At 35.4% G+C, this 25584-nt stretch overlaps 3 protein-coding genes across 4 annotated transcripts; 2 read left to right on the forward strand and 1 right to left on the reverse strand.

Annotated features, from left to right (window-relative positions):
- The first annotated feature begins 3857 nt into the window (after positions 1-3857).
- On the forward strand, positions 3858-4559 carry LOC107767404 (putative lipid-transfer protein DIR1). Its single transcript, XM_016586409.2, has one exon. It carries the CDS (start codon positions 3858-3860, stop codon positions 4308-4310), a length of 453 nt encoding a protein of 150 aa, XP_016441895.1. The 3' UTR covers positions 4311-4559.
- Positions 4560-4965: 406 nt separating this feature from the next.
- On the reverse strand, positions 4966-7813 carry SCI1B (Style cell-cycle inhibitor 1-B). 2 transcript variants are annotated; one of them, NM_001425764.1, is made up of 5 exons: positions 7706-7813; positions 7499-7615; positions 6301-6356; positions 5258-5487; positions 4966-5147 (listed from the first exon to the last, which is right to left on the reverse strand). In NM_001425764.1, the coding sequence occupies exons 1-5, from the start codon at positions 7773-7775 to the stop codon at positions 4994-4996; spliced, it is 627 nt and encodes a 208-aa protein (NP_001412693.1). In that variant the 5' UTR covers positions 7776-7813; the 3' UTR covers positions 4966-4993. The 2 variants fall into 2 exon arrangements, with proteins under 2 accessions (NP_001412693.1, NP_001412694.1); NM_001425765.1 differs by having other exon boundaries at positions 4966-5487.
- A 4180-nt stretch (positions 7814-11993) lies between these two features.
- On the forward strand, positions 11994-13186 carry LOC107767403 (uncharacterized). The gene is made up of 2 exons (XM_016586407.1): positions 11994-12420; positions 12561-13186. The coding sequence occupies exons 1-2, from the start codon at positions 11994-11996 to the stop codon at positions 13184-13186; spliced, it is 1053 nt and encodes a 350-aa protein (XP_016441893.1).
- The last annotated feature ends 12398 nt before the right edge of the window (positions 13187-25584 follow it).

Here is a 25584-nt window from a genome sequence, read left to right on the forward strand (position 1 = left end):
GAATTAAGCTAAGCTAAGCCAAATGGGTCACGGTGGGTGGTAGGGGTAATTAGTTTTAATTGGATAGGTATATATTATAAATAGTTTTCAAATGGATAGGAAAGGGTAACTATTTTAAGCTCAATGAATATTTTGAATAAATTGCTCATTTTTATTTACTAGTCTTTAGGTACTTGAGGGATGCGGAAGATCGTTTCCTTAGGACTACACTCATTGTTATAGTTCCAGCAAATTATTAGAATTTAGTAGGTTTGAATTATAAGAGGAAAAAAAGGACTCGTATAACCTAAAAGCAATGGAAAGAAGTTTTAAATATATTAGGAAAAAAATTAAATACCTACCCCTAGATATTAAATGGGTCATGGTGGGAGGTAGGGGTAATTAGTTTTAATTAGGTAGGTATATATTGTAAATAGTTTTCAAATGGATAGGAAAGGTTAATTATTTTAAGCTCAATGGTATTTTGCATAAATTGCTCTTTAAGTTACTGGGTTCTAAATAAATTTTTGTATATAATTAATGAATTTTAAAAGATAAATACATAATTTGAACAAAAGTTATTGGGTTCGGATAAACCCATAACCGGGTAAATTCCTCTGTGGCACATTCTATTTTTCGAGATTCAGAAAGTGTGAAGTTTGACCAATATTTTAGTATGTATTTTATTATACTAGTTTCTCTGCACGTGCACGTGTATATCTGAGTCATGTAGTACACGATTTTGTAAAATATTATCAATATTAATAAAAAAATATTTGAGTAAATAATTATATATGACAAGATAAAGTATATATATGAATGATCAATATAAATTATCATATAGTAGTAATAATTGGATCATCTTAACCTACAAAGATAAACAATCAACATCTTTGTGATTTTCAGTAAAATCATCCTATAAAGTATAATAATTATATGATATCGCTATATTTTAAAATTAAAAACTGCATGAATTACATTATCTTATTTATATAGTACAAAAAGTTAATATTTTTTCATGAAAACTTACGTAATTTTAGCTTACCTTTTTTTTTAAAAACTGTTCTCCTACTTCATCCTTCTCCAAAGTAATTTCATTGTTACTAACATGAAAATTACATATGAAAACTATGAGATTAAATTAGTGACAACTATAAAGCAATTGTGTTAAAATAATCCATAAATTTCTATAAAGAATTACCACAAGATAGTGTCCTCACTAAAATTTTCGCCTCTTCGAAGGATAACCCATTTGAATTTTTTTAATTGGGAAGGTCATTGTCAAATTTCTTTATAATGATATTATTAGTAAAAGTCATTTCAACTTTTCTGTGCACTGGGGAGTGGTGAGGATTAACATGACTTAATTGACTATTAATAATGTTATAACTTTTATTTGATTTTAAAAAATCCTTACGTTATTTCCGATAAGTTAACTTATCGGAGAATGTAAACAATAAAAATTCCATTAAGTTGGCATGTTAATTAGTCTTATGGAAAGATGTATGTAGGAGGTTATTTCTTGGTTCATATTGACTATGTCGCTATCAAACCATATGTCAATCTTGACGTGCATGGTAGAGTGAATTTTTTTTTAATGGTAGTCATTGTATTTGTGGTTCCTATAATCTAGGAAAGCTAAAGAAAGGAAAAATTTCAAGATCCCGAAGTTCTCTATTTCTTTGTTTTTGAGACACACAATTGGCTATAGTGACAAAAGTAGCTTAAGCTAGCCTGGCCTTGAGAGTTGAGGGTAGTTGTTGGCTCGTCCATTATTAGGTCAAGTAAGGTTGTTAGAGCCTTCTTTTCTTGTATGTATACGCGCGCATTGAAATGCCATTGTTCTTAGTTTTGAAGTTTTCTATAAACCTTCTTCATATATGTATGTGTGTGTGTGTGTATATATATATATATATATATATATATATATATATGTGTGTGTGTGTGTGTGTGTGTGTGTGTGTTGACTCGATCTTCTATTGGGCTACATTTTGGTCATGAGTTTATTCATTTCAACTATTGAGTTCGATATATTCTTAAATATAAATGAAGATTTCAGACAAAGAGTCACACATTTATATATATCTTCAATTATTTTCTTTTATTTTTGATACCCGTGCAAAACAATTATGTCTTAAATTTTTAATACATGGGCCTTCTTATACACGCGAAAAATGTATATGTTCATGACGTTATAATAGAAATATGTTAAAACAAATGGTCTCTTTAGCATTAATCATGTAACTAATGTATTTTTTTGATTAATATAATAATTTTTTATAAAATTACTAATTAGGTATTTCAAATGTTAATTTTTTCTAAGGAAGACTATGTTATTAATAAAGATATTATTTTTGATTATATATCATTCAGGGAGTCGCATCACATGGAAGACTAAGTATTAAAATAAAATAAACTTAGTAAAACTTACAAAGAATCATGAAACATATAAAAATGATAGAATCTTCGGATAAACATTTAAATGATACTCACAAGTAATTTTAATGAGATTTGAGAAAAGCAAGTCCATAAAGATAGAGATAATACCGCCAAAAGGCAAAGACTTTAGCATCATAAGTTAGACCAGATTGAGAATATATAGTAGAAGAAAATATCGCCAAAAGGCAATAACAACAACACCCCAGTATAATCCACTAGTGGAGTCTGGAGAGGGTAGTGTGTACGCAGACCTTACCCATACCATGAGGTAGAGAGGCTATTTCCAATAAACCTTCGGCATCCTTCCCTCCAAGAACTCCCCACCTTGCTCTTGGGGTGACTCGAACTCACAACCTCTTGGTTGGAAGTGGAGGTTGCTTACCATCTGAGCAACCCCTCTTGTAAAAAGGCAAAGACTTGAATTATCATGGCCAGGGGATGAATTAGTTAAATCTATACCAGAATAATCATTTCTATGAGAAGTTGGCAAAAAGAACATTTATTTGATTTCTCTGTTTGTCGATGATATTCTATTGGAGCATTAACTCTAAAGGTTACATATGGTTAAAGACTATTATTGAATGGAAAGGTTAGTTATACAATTGGAAGAACACAACTATTCTATAGGTTAGTTATACAATTGAAAGGACACAACTATTCTAAGTTAGAACAGTACTTCAAATTAGTTTTATTCTTTTCATTTGAATATTATTATTAATTAATACTTAAAATGAGTAAAAAAGTCCATTTTATGGGTATTTTTGTAATTTAACTTTAGCCTTAAAGGCTTCCCACTTTTAATATAGTATACAAGTATAGATATTGACATGAGAAAAATTACAACTTATAGTATTTTTGTATAGTTTTAAATATTTATATTTTGATTTTAAAATATCAAGTTGAACTAATCTAATTTAACTTCAAAGATGAGTTAAAATGAATGTTCATAACCAAAATGTTCATATAAATTGAAACCGATGGGGTACTTAATAATAAGGGGAAAAAACAGAAATGAATTAGAAGAAGGCTGTGTGATTCTTGAAAATAAATAGGCTGGAAATATGAGACGAATAAGTTAAACTTGACAAAGACACTACTTGAAAACGAGTGAACAGTGAAGATCAATATACAAGGATCAAATGGTCAATGCACTGATATATATAATGAGAATCGCCACTTGACTACACATAAAAACCAGAGTCCGTGACACTAGAGTTTTGCCAGAAAGTAAATCCAATGAACTTTCACGGATTCCCAGTAGCTACTCTATATGACCAGAGACTGAATTCAGTAGAATTTAACTTTTATATCTTTAGCATTGAACCCAGTCTATTTTAAAATTATACGGTCATAAATATTATTTATTATAATTTTAGTAAATTTTTATACAAATTTATATTCGTGTAAAAAATTATGGTTCACAAGAACACGATACGGGCATGCTGGATCCGCCCCTGCCCCTGCCCATAAACCCATACCCAGTCATACACACATTGTTACTATATAAATCCTTTATGTCATGTTGTTTCTCTACATACACTCACAGAAAGAAAGAAAGAAAGAGAAATATGGACATGGAGCATTACTTGGCCAAAAAACCTGTGGCATTGGCTTTGGTTGCCATTTTGTTGAGCAGTTTTAGCATAGAAGTGTCGAGAGCACAGGGAATATGTAACATATCAGGAGAAGGTTTAATGTCATGTAAACCATCAGTAACACCCCCGAACCCGTCGGCGCCCACAGCCAAGTGCTGCAGCGCGCTGGCACATGCAGACTGGGGATGCCTTTGCTCTTATATGAATTCTCACTGGTTGCCTTCTTTAGGAGTTGATCCAACACTTGCAATGCAACTCCCTCAGAAATGCAAACTCCCTAATCCTCCCCATTGCTAAAGCACTAATTAAAATTTAACTCTTCCATTTCCATAGTAACTTGAAATTAAGTGTTGGTCATTCAATTAATCGGGCCTAGCTATATTTGTAAGTTGAAATTACCATGTTGTGTATTTTGAGCTTTGTTTATCTTGGTTTTTGGTTTCTAGCTAAGGCCAATGATTCTTCATTATGGTTGTATTTGGAGAAAATTGTTTGCTGGTTGTTTATTTTGGCTTGCATGGTTTATTAGTTTGGTATTTTAGCTCGTTTATATGCCGTTTATTGCTTTAGCTTCATTTCTATTTTTCCACCAAAATGTGGAGAATTATTAGTGAAAGAAAACATGAAAAATCAAAACAGCGAGAGTACTGTTTAAAGTGTGCCCAGTTGGGTATCTTTGTCTGATCTTTATGAAAATCCCAATTAAAAATTGAGCCACATAATATATATATATATATATATATATATATATTATCCGCTATCTGGTCAGTGGTCACACTGGAGGCTGGATCAAAGTACCTTCTCCAAGCCAGAACATTTTTTTGAATATATCATTGTATAGTGTTTTGGGTTGCCAAATAGGCACTCAAACAGATGCGTATTTAAAATTTAAAATTTAAGAGTTCATGCAGTAACCTCAAGTTAATATACGATAATAATTGAATTTATAGTTTAATATTTATAGGTATTTAATAAAGTTTTTAATACATATCGAAAGTATGAATAAAAACTATTGAGTTTACGTGAATCATAAGTACTGTCCGTCTCAGCACCCGAAGGCCTTGATAAATAACAGATAGGGTGATTTTACCAGGCATCCAAGAAAGTATCTTCATAAGGCTTAAGCATGTTCTGCTGAAAAAAGAAAACACAAAAATACAGAAGCCTAAGACATAACCATCGGACAACTGGGAAAAAGACAATACAACTGCTCCTTAAAGAGAAGAAACATGGAATTCTATTACTTTTTGATATTCCAAGCGTGGGATGACCGAGGCCCGGTTGCAATTCCCTCATAGTATTGGCTGTCAAGCTTTCCCTTGTTCCATTGTATGACAAAGTCAGAGAATAAATTGCGTGCAGTCTCAGACGAAAGATCTGAGAAGAACAAATTCTTCTTATCTTTCAGCCAAGAAGCAAATTCATTGTTCTTAGAGAAATAATCATCTTTTGATAACTCTTCAAACTTGTTTTTCTGAGAAAGAAGGTAAAGCAAAATAATTAAAAATCAAAGATGGAGGAATAAAGCCTGAGTCAAAATGGATGTCCTACTTATTTTCATAAAGGAAGTCATGAGAAAGAACAGAGGCGAAAACAGTTACTGCTACTGCTACAGTCTAACAATTTTTCAAGTATTAAAGAGCTATTTTCATAAAGGAAGTCATGAGAAAGAACAGAGGCGAAAACAGTTACTGCTACTGCTACAGTCTAACAATTTTTCAAGTATTAAAGAGCTCTGATAGTGTGGACGCCATTAACAATTCACCACACAGAAATTATTGCCCTTTTTGAATCTGACAGGTTCTCTTCAAAAGAATGATTCCTCCATATATGAATACCTTGGTTTATTTCACAAATATTTTATATCAGCAATCAAGACAGCAATAGTCCAACCAAGATTTCAGATATCACAACTGAAGAAAATGGAACTCCAGTATTTTTCCAAGTTTACAGACTTATTTCTAAGCATCAGCCAGCCACATATGTAATGAAGACTCTCTACAAGAATTAACATAGATAGCTGAAAGGTCATACCACAAGAAAGCTATATCTAACTATCAGTTCCAGCCAAAACAGAAAAAGACGAGCAACCTATTATATTCAACAGATTCAACACCAACTTAAACCAATGCTACCTACATACAGCAACAAATTAGTGCGAAGGATAATAACTACGCGAGCAGATAACAATTTTCCTTCCACGAGATATGATACAGAGTAAAATGATAAGCTTGAGAATGTTATTTTGAAGCAAAAGAAATGTAGGTATTAAACAAGAAGCACTCACCGATTTATCCTTATGTTTGTGGCTCTTGGTTTTGTGCTTTTCCCCTGACTTCTTCTCTGAAGCAATATCAGTGAGTCAGCGTGTCTAACATAACTTCTAGCACCAAACCAGTAACATACAGGGGAACCATTTAATTTAAGTGCACACATCTCCCTATGTATAAACATACAATATTTAAAATATCAGAAACGACCACTTGCTATAATAATCATACAAAATAACTATAGTGGTATATGTAATGATCCACAGGATCAAAACTGTAGTAGTGAGTAATTTCTAATGAATAAATTCCCAGTTCATCAAAAAAAAAAAACAATAGTGGTATAAATCTATAAAGCTACCAACAAGATGTCACCATGAGTCACACAAAATAATGGAGTGAAACCTAATAATATCAAGAACAAAGGTTAGTAACATGAAGTAGAACCAGCGATCCAGTCTTTGATCCTTTGTTTTCATTGTAAAAGATTGCCAAATCTAACAGATCATCACTGACAAGTCACAACTCTATCTCTAAGACTATTAGTTACTCCATCACTATATAAAGAGTTGAAAGAACCCAAGGGAACCCTAATTCTATTTGAACAAAATGTGCACAGCAATCGAAGACCTTTTCAGTTATTAGAATAAGATATCCTAGCTTTGACTCACATCTGTACATGGATTACACTCTAAGATCTTGGAGTTCAGTAAATAACACCATTGTAAATGGAAGATCTGAACAAAGAACTCCATTTCAAAGAAGAAGGCTTAGCCACTAGCAAGCACCCATCATTTCCAAAGGCAAATGGTGTTCTAACTATTTGCACATACGTACCCATCATTTTTCTTCTTTTTCTTTTTTATATGTGTTTGTGTGCAGCCCTAATTTATAGTTTAGTTGCTTAATAAATGGCAGATCACATAACCTACACATAACTATCAATTGAATTGGAAAACAAAGCAAAAGGATTGCTGAGCGGCATAATACTTGCTTTCCCTTTTCAAACTCATTATACTAATCAGTGCAGCAAACCCTAACAGCAACAACATCAAATTCTAAATCGCAAACGTTTTACGGAACTAAACGAACCCTTCTGAGGCCCAAGTAAAGAACAAAATCCCTAAATTTTCATAATAAAATCAGTAAATTCTCAGCTTAATACTGAACAGAACTCATATACAAAATTTAAAACAAAAACAAAAATTGTGCAAGTACCTTCACTAGAATGACATTTGGATTTATGGGATTTGTGCTTCTCCTTCTTGGATTTGTCCTTTTCTTTCCTTCGCTCTTCATCCCCTTTGATATTCTGGCGTTTGCTTTTCACTTCATCTGTTTAAGCAGACACAAAGACGTATAAGCCCATATATATTCAAAAATTATCTCTTTGCAGATTTTGGAAGACACAAGAAAGGAAAAAACCTCGTGGAGAAGAAGGCGAATTTCTCTTATGCTTCCTCTTCTCCTCCGTCGTCTTCTTATCGCTCCCCATTTACTCGCACCTCTGATTCTATTTCGCAGAAAAAATATTCTTGAAATTGTTGTCTTCCTTTTATTTATTTTACTAGTTATGATAGCCGCAGCACGGGCCCAATAATACCGTTCTAAAAGTTTGAGTGTAGTTTTTTTTAGTTATAAAAAAATTAGATTATTTGCACTGTATATTCTTTTAGCCATTATTTAAGTTCTGATCCTATCAATCCAAATGGTCTAAATTTGTCTCTTTGAAAATGCCTCTAAATAACTCTTATGTTAGTCTATCTCCAAATGGTATAAAAGATATTACGAAGCCACTTAAGATCAGTAAATGAGAAAACGTATAACAATTTGTTAGTCACAACTCACAACCATTACCTAAAAGCTAATTGTTGTATACTAACGTTGTGTGAAATTTGAATCCTAGAGTCACTTTGTGCAAACTTATAAATTATTATTATTATGTTAGATTTATTTATCCAACTAATTTTATGAAGTCTCGTATTAAAGTGAAACCGCATCGTATGCTACTCAATTAGTTATTCTCAATTCCGTACCAGAAAATGAAAATGATCGAGCGATACCCGAAAATCAAGGTATTTTCCGCACAATAAAATCTTGCAACTCATAGAGATAAAGTTTTCTTTTTCTCATTATTTTGATAAGCTAATCATTCAAACAACTATGAAAATGGTTACAATTAACATTTAATGTTTGTAGTCCTCACTGTAAGTACGATGTTCTACTTCACATGTAAAATATTTTGTCATACTATTATTCTTTCAACTAAAGTTGCTATTTTTTTATTTTTCATTTTTCTTTTTTGGTTTATCTATGTTTTTGCACTTTTTCGAGCTTTTAATTAGCATATATATTATAGATTTTTGAGCTGTAGTGAACTTCTGAAATCTCATTAGCTGAACATATTAATGTATAAAAAATTATTTCCAACTAAAATGAGGCCCTAAGAAATCAACGGTAGATAAAAAATTTAATCAATAAGAACATAAATACAATTGAAAAACTATATCCGATACTTAAAATGGGACGGAGGGCTTATTATACATGCACATATATATGTTGGTTTATTATGTATATTACCTATGTTTTTCAATTCCACTTGAGATAGAAACATGGGACATGGCATTGATTATAAAGAAGATTTTATAAATTTTTACCTCTATCTTATTGATGATTAGTTTCCTCCAGAAGGGCTGTTTTCTCAATTTCATACTTTGTTATCAAATTATCTAACACTATTTTCAAAAAAACACCTCACTGGTTTTAATCGAGTAGAATAATAGTGATTAAGTGAGAGACTCTAACTTGTAGTATAACTCAAATTATGATTCTTAATAGTATAAGTTGTTTTGTATATTTTCTTTTTTATTCTCAAATTTTCCAATAAAATAGCTCAATGATTAAGTCTTATATATCTTGCCCACATCGATGCTGGCACGTATTCGCCGCAACCATGTAATAACGTTGTAATTGCAGTGAGTACTCCTTCCCTTACAAAATAATTTAATTAAGGAGCAACCTTAATTAAACTTAACCCGTTTGGATTAGCTTATTGTAAATAACTGATAATCTTGAAGTGCTGGAATTAATTTTTTAAATATCTATTTATGTGTTTGGATAGACGTGCTGAAACTGATAATAAGCACCTGATATGTTTGGTAGAAAAGTGCTGATAAACTGTTCTCTTGTTAAAAAGATAAAAATACCCTTAAATTTTTTATAAAAGATTATGAATTAAAAAGTTTCTTTGTAGAGAAAATGATAAACAACGAATATGGAATGAAGAGAAAATTTAAAAATTTATTTTGAAAAAAATATTTTGTAAATTAAAAAATATTATTAAGGATAAATTAGTAAAAGTCTTGGTCAAACTAAAAGTGCTTATAAGCTGAAAAATCATAAGTTGGGGGTGACCAACTTATGACTTATGGCCGATTTTAACTTATAAACACTTGGCTTATAAGCACTTTGTATGTTTACCAAACGCGTAGAAACCCAATGACCCCCTCTCCCCCTCCCTCCCCCCCCCCGATCCACCGCCTTTAATCCCCACCCAAATTCCGACAACATCTCTTATCCCAAATCAAAAATCTTTTACACCCCAACCCACAAACATTAGTGAAATTTCTTTTCCTAATCAAAATTTTCCCAAAACCTGGACCCATACTACTGCTAATAAAGCTGCTAGCTATCAAAGTAAAAGCAATGGCGACAATTCTTACGTAGGTGCCATAGGAATCAAAACCCCACAACCAAGGAGCAGAATCCGACTCCCTCTCAAATCTTACGAGCTGATTAACGGTAAACCAATGGTAAGTTTCACTAAGGAGGAAAATGATATTTTGGCTCAGTCATGCAAATGGACTATAGTCGGTAAGTTTTTTAAGATCCGTCCCTCGATTGACATTATTAAGAAGGAATTCGCGAAAGTGTTTCCTGGGAAAGGATGCATAACCGTTGGAGCTTATGACATGAAACATGTATTTATTGATTTTGATAACTTAGATGATCACAATGCAGTAGCTACTAGAAGTTTTGTGAATTTTGGGTGGAGATTTTGTGATGAGTCTTGAGAAGTGGACCACAAAATTTAAATCGGAACCTAATACCACCAGAATTCCGGTATGGATCACACTTCCTGATCTCCCATGGAATTTCGATGAGTGGGACGCAATATGTCGTATAGTTGATCCTATAGATTTTCCTTTGATTTTGGACAAGGCAACGACCACCAAAACAAGACCCACTACTGCAAAGCTTAGAATTGGAATTGACCTTGCAAAGCCAATTTTAAATGAGGTCATTGTCGAGATCAGGAACCATGAAGGCAATATAGAAGAGTTTATTCAGAAAGTTGAATATGAATCACTACATGCATTTTGCAATCATTGTATGAGGCAAGGACATTCAAACAGAATGTGTAGAATTTTACATCGAGAATTGAGAGTTCAGAATGACAGCGAGGTTAATGAGCAAACCAAAAGGAATGATACTAATCAAAATAAAAAATGTGAGAGCAGTTAGGAGAAATGAGCAAAGAAGAGAACAGGGCAGGCCTCAGAATGCTGGACAGACCAATGGCAATTCTAACGCTGCTGTAAAACCCACGGGTAAGAGACCAGCTAACAACAACAGTGCTACCAATATTGACAAAGGAGCTGAAGATGGTTGACATACTGTGAATAAAAAAATAATAGAAACAATGATAACAACAATCATGTTGCTATGATAACTCAAAAAGGGAATGATACTAACACCGCCAACATGATCAATGAGGGACAAAGTACTGTGATTGTCACCCACAACAACAGTGAAGGTGAAGTGAATATGGAAGTGATCCTAGCTGCTACTTCTTTGATCCCTCAAGCTCAGGCCAAACACACAATAAGGGACAAATACAACAGTAACAAAGACAATAAGAAAAAGTCAAAATTACTTACTATCAACAAGTCTGGTAAAAAGACGTATCAAGGAAAGGATGCTGAGTACCCAGAGATTGTGATTTTGTCGATAATGAAAAGGATATCATGAATACTTCACTAGTGAATATGACTAGAGGAAACAAAGAATATGAACAAGAAAAGGAGAAAGTTTAAAGAAAAAGTGACCATACCAGGTGATGTTGTTCTGACAAGTGACATGGATCAGGAAAATCATAGCTTGGTGTATAGATCACTCTTTGGCCTTGACCCCAAACTTGTTGAGAAATATGCTAGCTGGAAGGATAGAAAAATGGGGCTTGAATATCAACTGCTAGATGAGCCACCAAGAATCATTGATCCAGGAGAAAATAGCCAGATGTCCTTGAGTGGGAAAGCAAATGCTATCAGTGATCCCCAAGACCATGATATGATTATGGAAATACAATATGAAGATAAGAAAAACTCTTTATCTGATGATGATCATATGGCAGGGAGGTATCAAAGTGTCGAATGCAATCCTGTGATTACCTCCCAAGTCCACCAAAATATTATTCAATTCAACAATCTTTCTCCAAGAGGACTTGGTGATCAACTAGGTGAGATCAATTGGGCTCCTAACAGTAGGAATTCAGAAGAAATTTTAAAGGCTAAGGGGGAACAAAACTCAAATGTTTCAAATGATTAGTTATGTATCATGGAACATTAGGGACATATGGTCCCAAGGTGCTGCGGAAAGGCTCAAAATCATTAAAAACTAGTCCAACCTTCCTTTTATTTTCTTGCAGGAACCCATGGTGAGAGCAAGGAAGATTGAAAAGTATAAAAGGATGCTTGGATACCCAGAATATTTTCACAATTATTCCAAAAAGATATGGATTTTTTGGTCTGCTGATTACAAAATCAATGTCCTGGATGATAAAGAACAACAAGTTTTACTCCAAATTTCTCAAATTCGTGGGAATATTTCATTTCACATTACCATTGTGTATTCCAAGTGCGATGAAAATCAAAAAAATGTTCTAAGGGATGAACTCAGAAGCACGTCCAATAACATTAACGACCCTCAGAGAGTGGTTGGTGATTTTAATGTAGCTATTAGCTCGGAGGAGAAGCTCGGTGGCTTACCCTATAGAATTCAAGAAGGAATTAATTTCCTCTCCTGTCTGAATGATTGCAATTTACAAGATGGTGGATTTCATGGAACTGTTTTCACTTGGAGTGATAATAGAGACCCTCCCAACACAATTTGGAAGAGATTAGACAAATTAACATACAATGTTGAATGATTTGATCTTTTTGGGAGACTAAAGTTACACATATCTCTAGGATATGCTCTGATCATGCCCCGTTGCTGATAGAATGTGGGAAGTATGATCCTACTCATACTAAATATTTCAAAATTTTGAATAAATGGGTGGACCATGATGAATACTTGAATGTTATCCAACAATCATGGGTTGAAGAGGTTCATGGGAATCCTCTTTATATCCTCCACCAAAAGACTAAAATAGTATGCAGTGCTCTGAGCAGATGGTTAAAGACTACTTTTGGTGATATTTATGAAGAACCAAAGAAGCTGGAAAAGCTCATTAAGGAACTTGAAGAGGTATCTATTACCAATAATACTCAAGATATCAGGACCAAGTTGGCTAGAACTAAAGCTGAATTCACCAGTTTCTTGATTCTTCAGGAGAAAGTTCTAAGGCAAAAATCTAGGGTCAAATGGTTAGATGAAGGGGATGCCAACACAGCTTACTTCCATGGAGTCTTTAAGGATAGAAGAAGAAAGCTTTTTATCCTCAAAATAAAAAATGAGGAAGGAGAATGGATAGAGGGCTCCAATGATGTAGCAAGTGCAGCTGTCCAGTTCTTTCAAAAGATGTTTCAAGCTGATATTGTTGTAGAAGACTCTCAAATTCTAAATGTAGTGAAGAAGGTGGTTACTGAAGCTCTTGACAGCTATGCCTTCCCTCTAGGAGGTTAAAGATTGTGTATTCTCGATTGATCCTGACAGTGCACCGGGCCCTAATGGCTTGAGTGATAAATTCTATCAAAGTGCATGGGAAGTAATTTCTTATGATATACATAAGGCAGTGGGTGCATTCTTTAATGGTGCCACTCTACCTAGGTTTTTCTCCCACGCTTGCCTGATAATGCTTCCTAAAGTAGACTCTCCACAAAGTTTCTCAGATATCAGACCAATCAGTCTCTGTAATGTATCTAGTAAGATAATTGCAAAGATCATAAATACTAGACTCGGCCTCATTTTGCCCAAGATTATTTCTCTTAATCAAAGTAGTTTTATCAAGGAAAGGTCGATAAATGAGAATATCTTACTGACCCAAGAGATTGTTAATAACATTTGCAAGCCTAAAAAAGGTCTAAATCTTGTCATTAAGCTTGACATGGCTAATGCTTATGACAAAGTGTCCTGGCCTTTCTTATGTTTCATGCTCAGACAACTTGGTTTTGCTGAAGTATGGATAGACATGATCTACAGATTCATATCCAACTACTAGTACTCTCTTATTGTCAATGGTAGCAGGCATGGATTCTTCAAGTCTAAAAGAGGACTCAGACAAGGAGATCCTCTTTCACCCTCACTTTTTATTCACTGTGCGGAGCTGCTTTCCCTAATGCTCAATGGACTCCATAACAACAACATATTCAAAGGGTATTATATGGTTCATAATGGACCACATATTTCTCATCTTTCATTTGCTGATGACACAATTATTTTCTGTAGTGGTATTAAGTAAACTCTGAAACTGGTGCTAGCGACTTTAGAATCATATGAGAAGATTAGTGGTCAAATGATCAACAAATACAAAAGTTGTTATACAATGGCACCTAAGACTGCTATAAGCATTATTACTAGGGTTGGCAGAATTCTTGGTAAGAGACATGGTAATTTTCCTATGAAGTACCTAGGGTGTCCTATATATATACTGGGAGGAAAACTCTTGTCACATTCTCAGATATGGTGAGCAAGGCCATTAACAAAATCAAAGGATGTCATTTGAAATTCTTATCAATATGTGGAAGGGTAGTTCTCATCAAGCATGTTCTCCTGGGTCTCAATATTTATACTCTTGCTTCGGTGCATCCTCCCAAAGGATCCTTTGAACTGATAGAGACATATTTGGCCAGATATTTTTGGTCAGGGCATGCAAATAGGGAGAAACACCATTGAGTGGCATGGAAGACTTTGTATTTTACTTTTGAGGAAGGAGGAACATGATTCATGAAATTAGAAGACATTTACAATGCCTTCAATTCCAAGCAGTGGTGGAAATTCAGAACCACCCAATCCCTTTGGGCTCAATTTATGAAAGCAAAGTACTGTAATGCTAGCAATCCAGTTTGTACAAACTGGATGAAAAGAAATTCCTATAGTTGGAAAGTTATGTATTCAATCAAAATTAAAGTGGAGCAAAACATACTTTGGAAAACTGAAAAAAGGCAATATCAGCTTCTGGTTTGACAATTGGATGGACAAGGGTCCTCTTTTTGAAACTCAATCTGAAAATCCCATATTGAGTAATATAAAGATCAATGAAGTACTTAAGGATGGCCAATGGTATTGGTCAGTTCTTCGGTACCAACCCCTGACCACATAAAAACTTACCTATCTTCTTTGTCTTCCTTGCAGGTTCTCATCAACCAACAAAAGGAGGATTCAACAATCTGGACTAGCAATAATAATGACAAATTTACTATATCAAGTGTATGAAATCTGTTAAGGCAAATAAAGAGAGTTTCTAGCTATGACGCTAATATTTGGCAGATATGTGTTCCTTTCAAATGTCCTTTATGTCATGGAGGGCTGTTCACAACAAGGTTTCCACTGATGAGGGAATTTCTAACCTTGGGATTGTCATCGACTCTAGGTGCAGTTGTTGTACTTGTTTCAGTGACATCCGAGTACCTAAAATTACAGATCATTTATTCTATAGTAGTGAATATGCACAACAAGTGTGGAATTTTTTTATTGGCAGATTGGACATTGAGTATAGAAACAACAATCTGAGGACTCTCATACTCAATTGTTGGAAACGGAAGGGGGAAAATCCCATGGCTAGCTACATGCACAAAATCATGCCTCCTATCATCATTTGGGAGCTATGGAGGTCTAGGTGCAACTCTATATTTGATATGGAAAAACCATCATTTCACAGATCCAAAGAGATGATTACTTTCAACATCACTCAGCTTATCAAATCTCATTTCAAGAAGATCAACTTTGGAAACAATTGGGAAGATTTATGTAACATGTATAAAGTTCAGGTGGTGATGAACTGCTTTACTATGGTAAAATGGCTCAAACCACCACCTCTCATTGTGAAGCTGAACAATGATGGATCTGTCTAGATGGCAACTGCGGACGAGGAGGTATAGCGAGAGGGAGTGATGGTTGTCTCATAATGGCATATTCATTGCCATTGGGACAGTGCACCAGTAACACTGCAGAAACTAGTGCATTGCTCTATGGCCTTATATGGTGCATCAACTATGGCTTTAACTCAATCATAGGAGAAACTGACTCACTCAACCTTCAAAACTCAGTGATTGGAGAATATGATACACCTTGGAGAATCAATGATACAGTAGAAGAGAGAAAGTTATTGGTAAATACTCATGATATTAAAACTCGGCATTGCTATATAGAAGCAAATCGTGTTGCGGACAAATTGGCATCCCTTAGCCACAATCTGACGGATCTTTGGATATATATCACTTTGGTAGCCTACCTGGGCAGGTTAGAGGCTTGGTAAATACCGATAGACTACAACTTCCTTCATTTAGATTCAAGAAGAAAAAAAGCAAGCACCCTCACATATGAACCACCTTGAATTTACAGCTTTATAGTCACTATGTAACTATTTTTTGGTGTTCGCCTTTTAGCTTTCTAAATTTGGTTTCCAAGAGTACAAAATGAGGTTTTTGTTTTATGATCTTAAATGTGCACTAAATCAATGAGGACACGTGTGACGTGATTAATGAGGACAGTAAGAAGAAAGTAAGCAGGTTGGGTTGGAAAGTTGGTCTGGCTTGATGATTGCATATCAGCAAAAGGGTAAATTAGTCCGTACAACAAAAATTTTATGAAGGAGCTACAGTAATCTAGTTTTTAAGCCAATAGAATTGCTCAGTTTTGTTACAATTACAAGAATATACTCGTGGGCCCAGATTTTAAGCAAATTGCTCAAGCAGACGTGTTGACCTGAAGCTCCTCAAACTCCCTCTTATTAATAGTAGGAACTAGTTAGTAAATTTATACTAATTGATATTGGTAAGCTTAAATGAGATAGAATATATTAAATATTTCTGCATATGCATCTGAGAATTAATTTTATATATTTGATTACATCACACACACATATTACTTTACTATATTATAGAAGAGCCAAGATTTCGATCTGGCTGCTTCTCGTCATTTGAACAAAAGCTTAGGGTAATTTTGACATTTCTGCATCATTTATACGTATTTTATTTTACGTGTCTTATAACTGTTTACGCCAACCTACGTGTAAATTGAATGTTGCTACAGGTGTAACATTAGCATTTTCCTTTGTTTCTCTGAACTGTCAAAGAATGTTTCTTCAGCGTCTACAATTTCGACAGTCTTTCTCTGTGCTCTTGTTCTCATGTTTGTTTGTGTTCTTGTTGGGTCTTCTACCTACTGGTATGTTCCTCTTTCAATTAATTTCGCATTTCCTTCATCTGTTTTTCCTTTCTGCGCTTCTTTCGGGTTCTCCTCTTTCTAATTTCGCAATTCAATGGCTATTGTGGGTTAAATCTGTGAGTGTGATTAAAAGCAAGTAGAGACAAAGAAATAGATAATGGTAGTAATTTTATTTTTTTAGACTTTTTTTGAAGATTCTCTTCGAATCAGGTTAGATTGGAGTTCTTCTTCTTCGCTGCTCTTTTCTGATTTTTCCTCGGATCTTTTTTTCTTCATCTTTTTTCTTCCGCTCCTCTTCTTTGTCTTTTTTTCTTTCAATACTTTTTTTGGTTCTCTTCATACTTCTTAATTTTGCAATTTCATTGTTGTTCTGTGCTGAATGGGTATGACTCGAGTAGATAACTGTGTAGACAACGGAATTTTAACGGATCAAGCTAAATCCTAAATTCAAGATATTACGAGAGGACTCCTCCAATTCTAGGAGTGTATTAAGGTTACTTGGAGACTACTGTACACAAACCCTAATTTTGAGGCTACTCTATCCTAACCCTAGGTTATTCCTATAAACAAATACCCTTTGAAAAGGGGTCTCAAATTGAGGTCGTCTCAAAAATCCCATAAATTCTCGGGATATTTACAAAGGGATCAAGACATAAAATAATGTCGTGATCAATAGATATTTTTCTTGATAATCAAATACTTCAAGAAGCATATTCATACAATGATCAACTTTCATGGAGATCAAATAATCTAGAGAGATTTGTATCATCCTACGTTCGAGAATACGCTGATCCAGCCCTCGAATTACGGATAAATCGAAGAGAAGAATCAAGGGATAAACAGAATTGTACCTGTATCATTTATCAATAAAATTATGTTTCTTCATATTTATATTGTGGTTGCAATTTATTTTTGTATCACAAATAATTTGTTAAACCTAGTTAATGATAATATCCCTATTTATAACTAGTCAACCCAAATAAAATCGGACAGTATTGGTGGATGATTAAATGCTGTGTACATTCAATGTTTCAAGATCATTAATGATAGAAGAATTTCAAGCAATAAATAATACTCCCTCCGTTTCAATTTATGTGAACTCATTTGATTTGGCACGAAGTTTAAGAAAAGAGAGAAGACTTTTGAACTTGTGGTATAAAATGAAACACATATATTTTATGTGGCTATAAATCATTACATAAAGGTAAATTGTTTCCAAATAGGGAAAGATGTCATTCTTTTTGGCACGGACTAAAAAGGAAATAGGTTCACATAAATTAAAACGGAGGGAGTAATAAATGACATTAACGTAAATAAGGAGAATGATTTACCCAAATTGACACGCCCAGTGGGACCAGTTCTGCCCTTCATCTCTTCCTCCTGCAAGTTGGAAATTATAAGTTTCAAAATCAAACTAATGTGATGGCCTTCAAAAAGATCAACAATCATTCAAGTAAAGACGTTACCGCAACCACATATTTCACCCCTTGACACCCCCTTGGAGAAGAAGAAAATCAAATCTCCAACAATGGGGGCAATCTCTGGGGATAGGTTCTTTTGTCCTCTATCCCAGTGGTTCCTTGCCAAAGCCGCAAGCTAAAGGAGGAGATACCCAAATAGTCTTGCCATGAATGTGAAATTGTAAAGTGAAGGCATCAACTAATTCTTCACCAAAACTACTCTCGCTAAAACTATAAAGCCACAAGAAAGCTGGCGATGGTAATTTCAAGGAGGCCAAGTAACCTATCAAAGGGGTTGCTATGCTTTATTCTTTAAAAATAGGCTATGCTTGCGACAAGTAACAAGCATGGTCTCACTTTGCTTATTATATTTTGGTGAATTAAATAAAGGATTCCATGATGTCATAGATGCTGCTCAATTTAAGACTCGATAATCTTTCTGAAATTGGGCCAATAAGCATGTTTATTAGGCATAATTACGAGATGAAATTTCTGCAAGAGCTTCTTTAAAGACTGGATCCATCTCAAGTTACAGTTCGACACAACTTTGTATGATCAAGTACTCTTTTGAGAAGATACAAAAAATTAATTTCTCACATGAGTAAGCAAGTCTCGTCTGTATGTTTCATCAAGTCTACAAGCCGACAAGTCTTGAAGTAGGGGGCATTTGTAGACAACGAAATTTTAACGGATCAAGGTAAATCCTAAATTCAAGATACTATAAGCGGACTCTTGCAATTCTAGAAGTCTATTAGGGTTGCTTGGATGCTACTCTACAAAAACCTTAATTTGGAGGCTACTCTATCATAACCCTAGGTTACTCCTATAAAAAGGGTTACATATTTCCTTTGAAAATGGGTCTCAAATTGAGGTCGCCTCAAACATCCCATAAATTCTCGGGATATTCACAAAGGGATCAAGGCATAAAATAACGTCGTGATCAATAGACGTTGTTCTTGATAATCAAATACTTCAAGAAGCATATCCATACAATGATCGGCTTTCGTGGAGATCAAATAATTCAGAAAGGTCCGTATCATCCTACATTCGAGAATACACTGATCCATCCCTCGAATTACGGATAACAAATCGAAGAGAAGAATCAAGGATAAATAGAATTGTACCCGCATCGTTTATCAATAAAATTATGTTTCTTCATATTTATATTGTGGTTGTAATTTATTTTTGTATCACAAATAATTTGCAAACAAACTGTAAAGAAACATATCTATTTCCATAATAAAATTCAAAATTTTTTAAATTCTGACAAGCTGGTTTGCATCGAACTAACCTTGAGATGATGCTCTATGACTTTTTCTTTTGTTTTGCTCTAAAGCGAGCTTTAAACAGTGAGTTTTCTTCTTTTAAGTAGGAAAAAAGGCATCCACTCTCTCTATGTATTTAAATTCCCTTTTAATTTTTTGTTTAAACATGGAGGGATGGGGAGTAAGGCAAATATGCTTCTGCGAAGTTATTGTCATTTAATCCAGTTGCCTATATTTGTATTTTTCTTTGTGCCTAATCTCCATATATCTATAGAAATATGTTAACTAACATAAGGTGTTTAATTGGATCACAGTATCACCCTAATAAGTCTTTTGGCTTCTGGTATCATCTCTTGTGATTCACAATACACTATTGCACCTTAAGATATAATTTTTGAAGCCAGTGTTGTCAAAATCGCTTAAAGTGAGCTTATGCCCTAAAGCTCGGAGAAGCCCACGTTGTGCTTTTCTCCTTGCTTTTTATTGAGACATTGACAGCGGCTCTCTCTTCCCAGTAGCCCTAGAATTTACCTTAAGTAATTGAGCGTGAGAGCCAAATGAATCGAAAGATTCATGTTTGGTTCGGGACGGGATTATGGAATTTTGGAAAGGAATGGAAAAATAATCTACTTTCATTAAGTGATTTATTAGATAATCGAAAACAGAGGATCTTGAATACTATTCGAAATTCAGAAGAACTGCGTTGAGGGGCTATTGAACAACTTCTCATACCAGATCAATCCACTAAAATGCAAATAGGGATCAGAAATGTGGTCAATATCATGAAGAATAAAGAGATACCGCCTATCCCCTAATGAAAATACATATATACAGAAGAACTCAACCATCTTGCTAATATTTAACTTTCCATCATTTGGAACATAAATTGCATTAATATTTGAGTTGTTGGAAGATTTCAAAAACCAAGGTTGAAAATATTAAAAAGGTTAACTTTTTATGCAAAACAGATCAAAAAAATACTTCTCAAAAAGGCTCGAACATTAAGTTTGCACAGTCAGTCTTTGCAAACTCAAAAACAAATGCATCAAAGTAATTTTTGTTTCTGCTTTCCATTCCCTCCAGCTGCATACTTGCATCATATATATTATCCCGTTCTTTTACTTCTGCAATTTAAACCTGCAGAAAATTAAACATCTATTTCAGTTTTTCCAATAATACTAATTAAAATTACATGTTGAAAATCCAACAACTTAGCAAAAAGGAGAATTAATCACATTGGCATCCTTGGTTTAGCTTTTCTCTTTGGAACTGATTTCTCCTCTTGTACTTGGAATAATTTGGCACTTTATGCCAGTTTACCCAAGTGGGATTTACTCAGAGACGGAAGAAATCTCCCTTGAACCTCCAAATTCAGATTTTTAAGGCGCGCAAGACCTCGAAGTTCAATGAAAGTTCTTATCAGCACAAGAATTTCCATGATTTAAGGACACACCATTGAGTGCTTGATCACGCAATGCAAATCCGAAGACCTTGAAAGACTCATTGACGACAACAGAAGCTAATAAATGTACCTCATCTTGAAACTTTAACTATAAATAAGATGAAGAAAAAAGTTAAAATCTGTAAAAGATTGATAGCATTACCTCTAAAGATTGAAACTTTTCCCCTTACTGTAGCATGCATCAAATTCTTCTATAGACAATTTACGTTTAAGATATTGATGAAAATCAGTAGTGCGGCTTCACAATTTTACAACATGCTCAAGTTACTTGTCGAATTGGCTTCATGGAAGATCGGCATGAGAAGCCAATGTTTTTCCCATGCAGATTTCATAACTATTTTGTTAGGCATAGGCATGAGCAATAAAGAGAACAGAGAAAATCAGTAGAACAGGGATTTGACTCGGCTATTTTTTCCTTTAAATACTAAAGGATGAGATTTTTCAGAATAAATAATAATATTTTCATCAGTTTCAATACTGAACGCCCATAATCAATCTCAAAATCCGGTGTCACAATTGCATGAGCATTTACTAGGGGAGAAAATAAAATACAATAACTGTCTGGAATACAAATTTGGACAGAAAAGAAAAATATAAATACTCTGAAGGAGACTCTATTGGCTGCGAATCGTCTCACAAAATGCAGCTCACCTAAGTCCCTGTATCAACCACGCCGCTGCGCCCACAAGGCCAATAATATATATGTGCCTGTACAACAAAATATGCAGCAAGTGTAGTATGAGTACGTAAATCAACGCGTACCTAGTAAGTATCCCGCCTAACCTCGAAGAAGTAGTGACGAGGGGTCGACTCAAACACTTACTATGGGCTATATTTAATATACCAATGATATAATTTAAGCATGGATCACGAAAAGTGACTGTAAGCCCAATATCATGAAATGAGTAAACAATTCTTTTGTTAATAAGAGATTTCCAAATTCCTATTTCATCATTTATCAATTTATCTCAGGGAGGCAATATCATTCTTTAAAAATTTCAAGGCAAGCAATACAAGCATGCGCAAATCATGCCGAGGTCGTACGACCCGATCTAACAAATATTTAAACAGTGCACTGCCAGAGGGTCGAATGACGCGAACCATAGATGCATCTATTTAACTTGCCGAGGTGATTGGCCCGCTCCCATGAGAGTAGTAGGAAATACCCCGCTCGCGAATCATACGTGCGACGTGGTCAAACATAAATTTAAAATTTAAAATCATATCTCTTTCTTGATTCTTTTCAAAATAAGGGAAATTCAGCTTGTAGCTTTTTAAGAAAATTACCCCGCTCGCAAAACATACATGCAACGCGGTTACATATAGATTTCTTAAGTTATTATAGTGTTCCTCAATTCTTTTAAAAAATACGAAGTTCAAATGAAAACCTTTAAGTTCCCAACTTTTCCTCAATTTCAACTCCTTTCGAAACGTTTAATAAGCTAACTTAATCTCGCTTCCTTTCAAGGCAAGCAATAAACATAAACTCAACAACAATAGCAATAAGGCATGATGTAAGCCTAAAACTACCCGGACATAGCCATAGTTAGTAGCTACATACGGACTCTCATCACATCGTGCGTTCGTAGCCCCCACAAATAGAATCACATAATAATTTAGTTCACCTATGGGGTTAATTTCCTCTTACAAGGTTAGAAAGGAGATTTACCTTGCTCCGAAATTTCATAACCGGCTCCAAAGCCGTTCCGACAATTCAAACTGATGCCCGTCGCTCCAAAACTAGTCAAATATGACGCAACCGAATCAAAATATACTTCAATACTCATAGTTAATCATTTTATAACAATTTTCAACTCCGTTCGAAAAGTTGATAAAATCACCCTCGGCCCCACGTGCCCGAATTTCAAAAATTTTCGAAGATAAACTTTACCCATAACCCTACGAACTCAAATATATAATTTATTCTCCATTTCATGATCAAAATCCAAGAATACCAATTTTTAAGTTTCCTACCAAAACTCACAATTTCTACAAATTTTCATGTCTAAATCCTTATATAAACCATGTATTTAACTCACAATGTGCGGGAATTACTTACCTCATAATAGATGATGAAATCTCCTCTTCAAAAGCTTCAAATATTGCCCAACCGAAAAGAAATGTGGAGGAAAATGGCCAAATCCCGTATATAAAACTTCATTGCCCAGGTCCGCCCTTCTTCGCGATCGCAGAAAGACCATCGCGATCGCGAAGGCCAAAGACACACTTCCCCCAATTTCCTCTTCGCGTTCGCGTTCCTCACGACGTGTTCGCGAAGCTTTCCGCCCTCACTGCTTCGCGTTCGCATACCCAGCCTCGCGTTCGCGTAGGCCAAACATCCTCAGGCCCAGTTCTCATTTCCTTCTACGCATTCACGATTCCCCACTCGCGTTCGCGTAGGTTTCTCAAGTTCTTCACCGCGTTCGCATCTCAACCTTCGCGTTCGCGAAGGCCAAATCTAAGCAGCCTCAAAGTTCCTCTTCGCGAACGCGGGACTCCCTTCGCGTTCGCGAAGAAGGAAACCAGATACAGCAGTAGCAAGTTATTCCGTTTTGGTCCGAAACCACCCCGAAACACACCCGAGGCCCCCGGACCCCGTCCAATCATACTAACCAGTCCCATAACAGAACACAAACTTGCTCGAGACCTCAAATCACATCAAACAATATCGAAATCATGAATCGCACCCCAATTCATACTTAATGAACTTTGAAACTACAACTTCTACAATCGATGCCGAAACCTATCAAATCACGTTCGATTGTCCTCAAATTTTACACACAAGTCACATTTGACATTACAGATCTACTTCATTTTCTGAATCGGATTCTGACCCCGATATCAAAAGTCCACTTCCGGTCAAACTTCTAAAAAACCTTCAAATTTCTAGCCTAGCCAAATAACTCCAAAATGACCTACGAACCTCCGAATCCACTTCCGGATGCGCTCCCAATACCAGAATCACCATACGGAGCTATTCCCAGACTCGGAATCCCAAACGGACATCGATAACATTGAAATTCACTTCAACCCAAATTTATGAAATTCTTCCAAAATGCCAACTTTCACGATAGGCGCCGAAACGCTCCCGGGTCATCCAAAACCCCATACGGACATACGCCCAAGTCCGAAATCATCATACGAACATGTTGAAACCCTCAAATTCCGATTTCGAGATCATTTACTCAAAAATCCAACCTTAGTCAATTCTTCCAACTTGAAGCTTCCGAAATGAGGATTTTCTTTCCAAATCAACTCTGAACTCCCTGAATCTCAATTCCGACTAGGCGTACTAGTCATAATACCTGAAGTGAAGCTGCTCATGGCCTCAAACCACCGAATGACACGCTAGGGATCAAAACGACCGGTCGGGTTGTTACATTCTCTCCCACTTAAACACACGTTCGTCCTTGAACGTGCTAAGAACTGCGCTGGAGTTGTCCAAAATCACTGTTTAGCACCTCGTGCACCTACCCGTGTTACCACAACTCAGTTGAGCACACTGGCTCGAGTGAATCTGAAGAATTCCCCTTTTGTTTAGTCAAATTTGCCTTAGAGCCCAGTTCCAACATCCGGACTTCTCTGCCAGGCCTTCTTCCAACATACGAACACCGTATCAATCACCACACGACATACCAGAACATGACTGCACCTTTGCTGAATTCGCACCATGCACTGCAACATTCGCATAACCATAATAACATTCTCTGATCATAATAGCCGACATTCCCCGAATCTGATGTTCACCATGCCCCTCATGACATATATAAGTCTGGTCCCAACTCTTGCAATACCGCCACGACAGAGAAGATGTGTAGAACTCATAGCTACCTGCCGTATTACAATTTATGGAGTCTCTCCTCCCGACAAGAACCATTACTTCACTCTGGACTGGATAACAATATTTACTCTTTAATATGCTTCCTATAAATCTGATCGCACTGATCCCAGGTCCAATAATCTAGTCTCACCCAGTACAAGCTGCTCAGGCAATAAGCCACCTCAGACACTGCCAAAAGTCTCATATAATGCCACAACGTGCCCACAAGCTACAAACTCGAATGTGATACATAAGGAATCGAACTTTGGAAGGAACCACTCAACCCACGTAACTAATTTAAACAACCGTAAGGATGTTATGAATCTTCCTTAGAAAATGAGAAGCAAAACAAACGATAATAGATAGGGGAAGCTGTACTCAATAACACACTGTTGCGGCGTGCAACCCGATCCAAACAATATACCCGTAGTGGCGTGCCACCCGATCCACACATAAAACCTGGATAAGGAGATACTTACTGAGCTAGAAGGCTCATTATTACAAAATACCCGAATATCGGCCACAAGCACGCTAAGTGCATAATACCATCCCTGGGTAGATAGATAGCGCCATACGCTACAAAACCCAAGCAGAACTAAGGTGCGGTATATGATTTGAATTTTGAGAGCCATCCTGCTCACATAACACCATCGCTATTTGGAACCCCAACACATAAGAAATTTACCAAG

Source organism: Nicotiana tabacum, chromosome 4 (assembly GCF_000715075.1).
Source record: "Nicotiana tabacum cultivar K326 chromosome 4, ASM71507v2, whole genome shotgun sequence".
NCBI classification, from domain to species: domain Eukaryota; kingdom Viridiplantae; phylum Streptophyta; class Magnoliopsida; order Solanales; family Solanaceae; genus Nicotiana; species Nicotiana tabacum.

Coding starts and splice junctions, on each gene's coding strand:
- LOC107767404 (XM_016586409.2), top strand. CDS start 3,858: ATGCTGGATCCGCCCCTGCCCCTGCCCATAAACCCATACCCAGTCATA.
- SCI1B (NM_001425764.1), bottom strand. CDS start 7,775: ATGGGGAGCGATAAGAAGACGACGGAGGAGAAGAGGAAGCATAAGAGA. Junction 5,488..6,300: donor ACAAACATAAGGATAAATCG/GTGAGTGCTTCT, acceptor CTTCTTTCTCAG/AAAAACAAGTTTGAAGAGTT. Junction 5,148..5,257: donor CACGCTTGGAATATCAAAAA/GTAATAGAATTC, acceptor TTCTTTTTTCAG/CAGAACATGCTTAAGCCTTA.
- LOC107767403 (XM_016586407.1), top strand. CDS start 11,994: ATGGTGAGAGCAAGGAAGATTGAAAAGTATAAAAGGATGCTTGGATAC. Junction 12,421..12,560: donor TGGAACTGTTTTCACTTGGA/GTGATAATAGAG, acceptor CGTTGCTGATAG/AATGTGGGAAGTATGATCCT.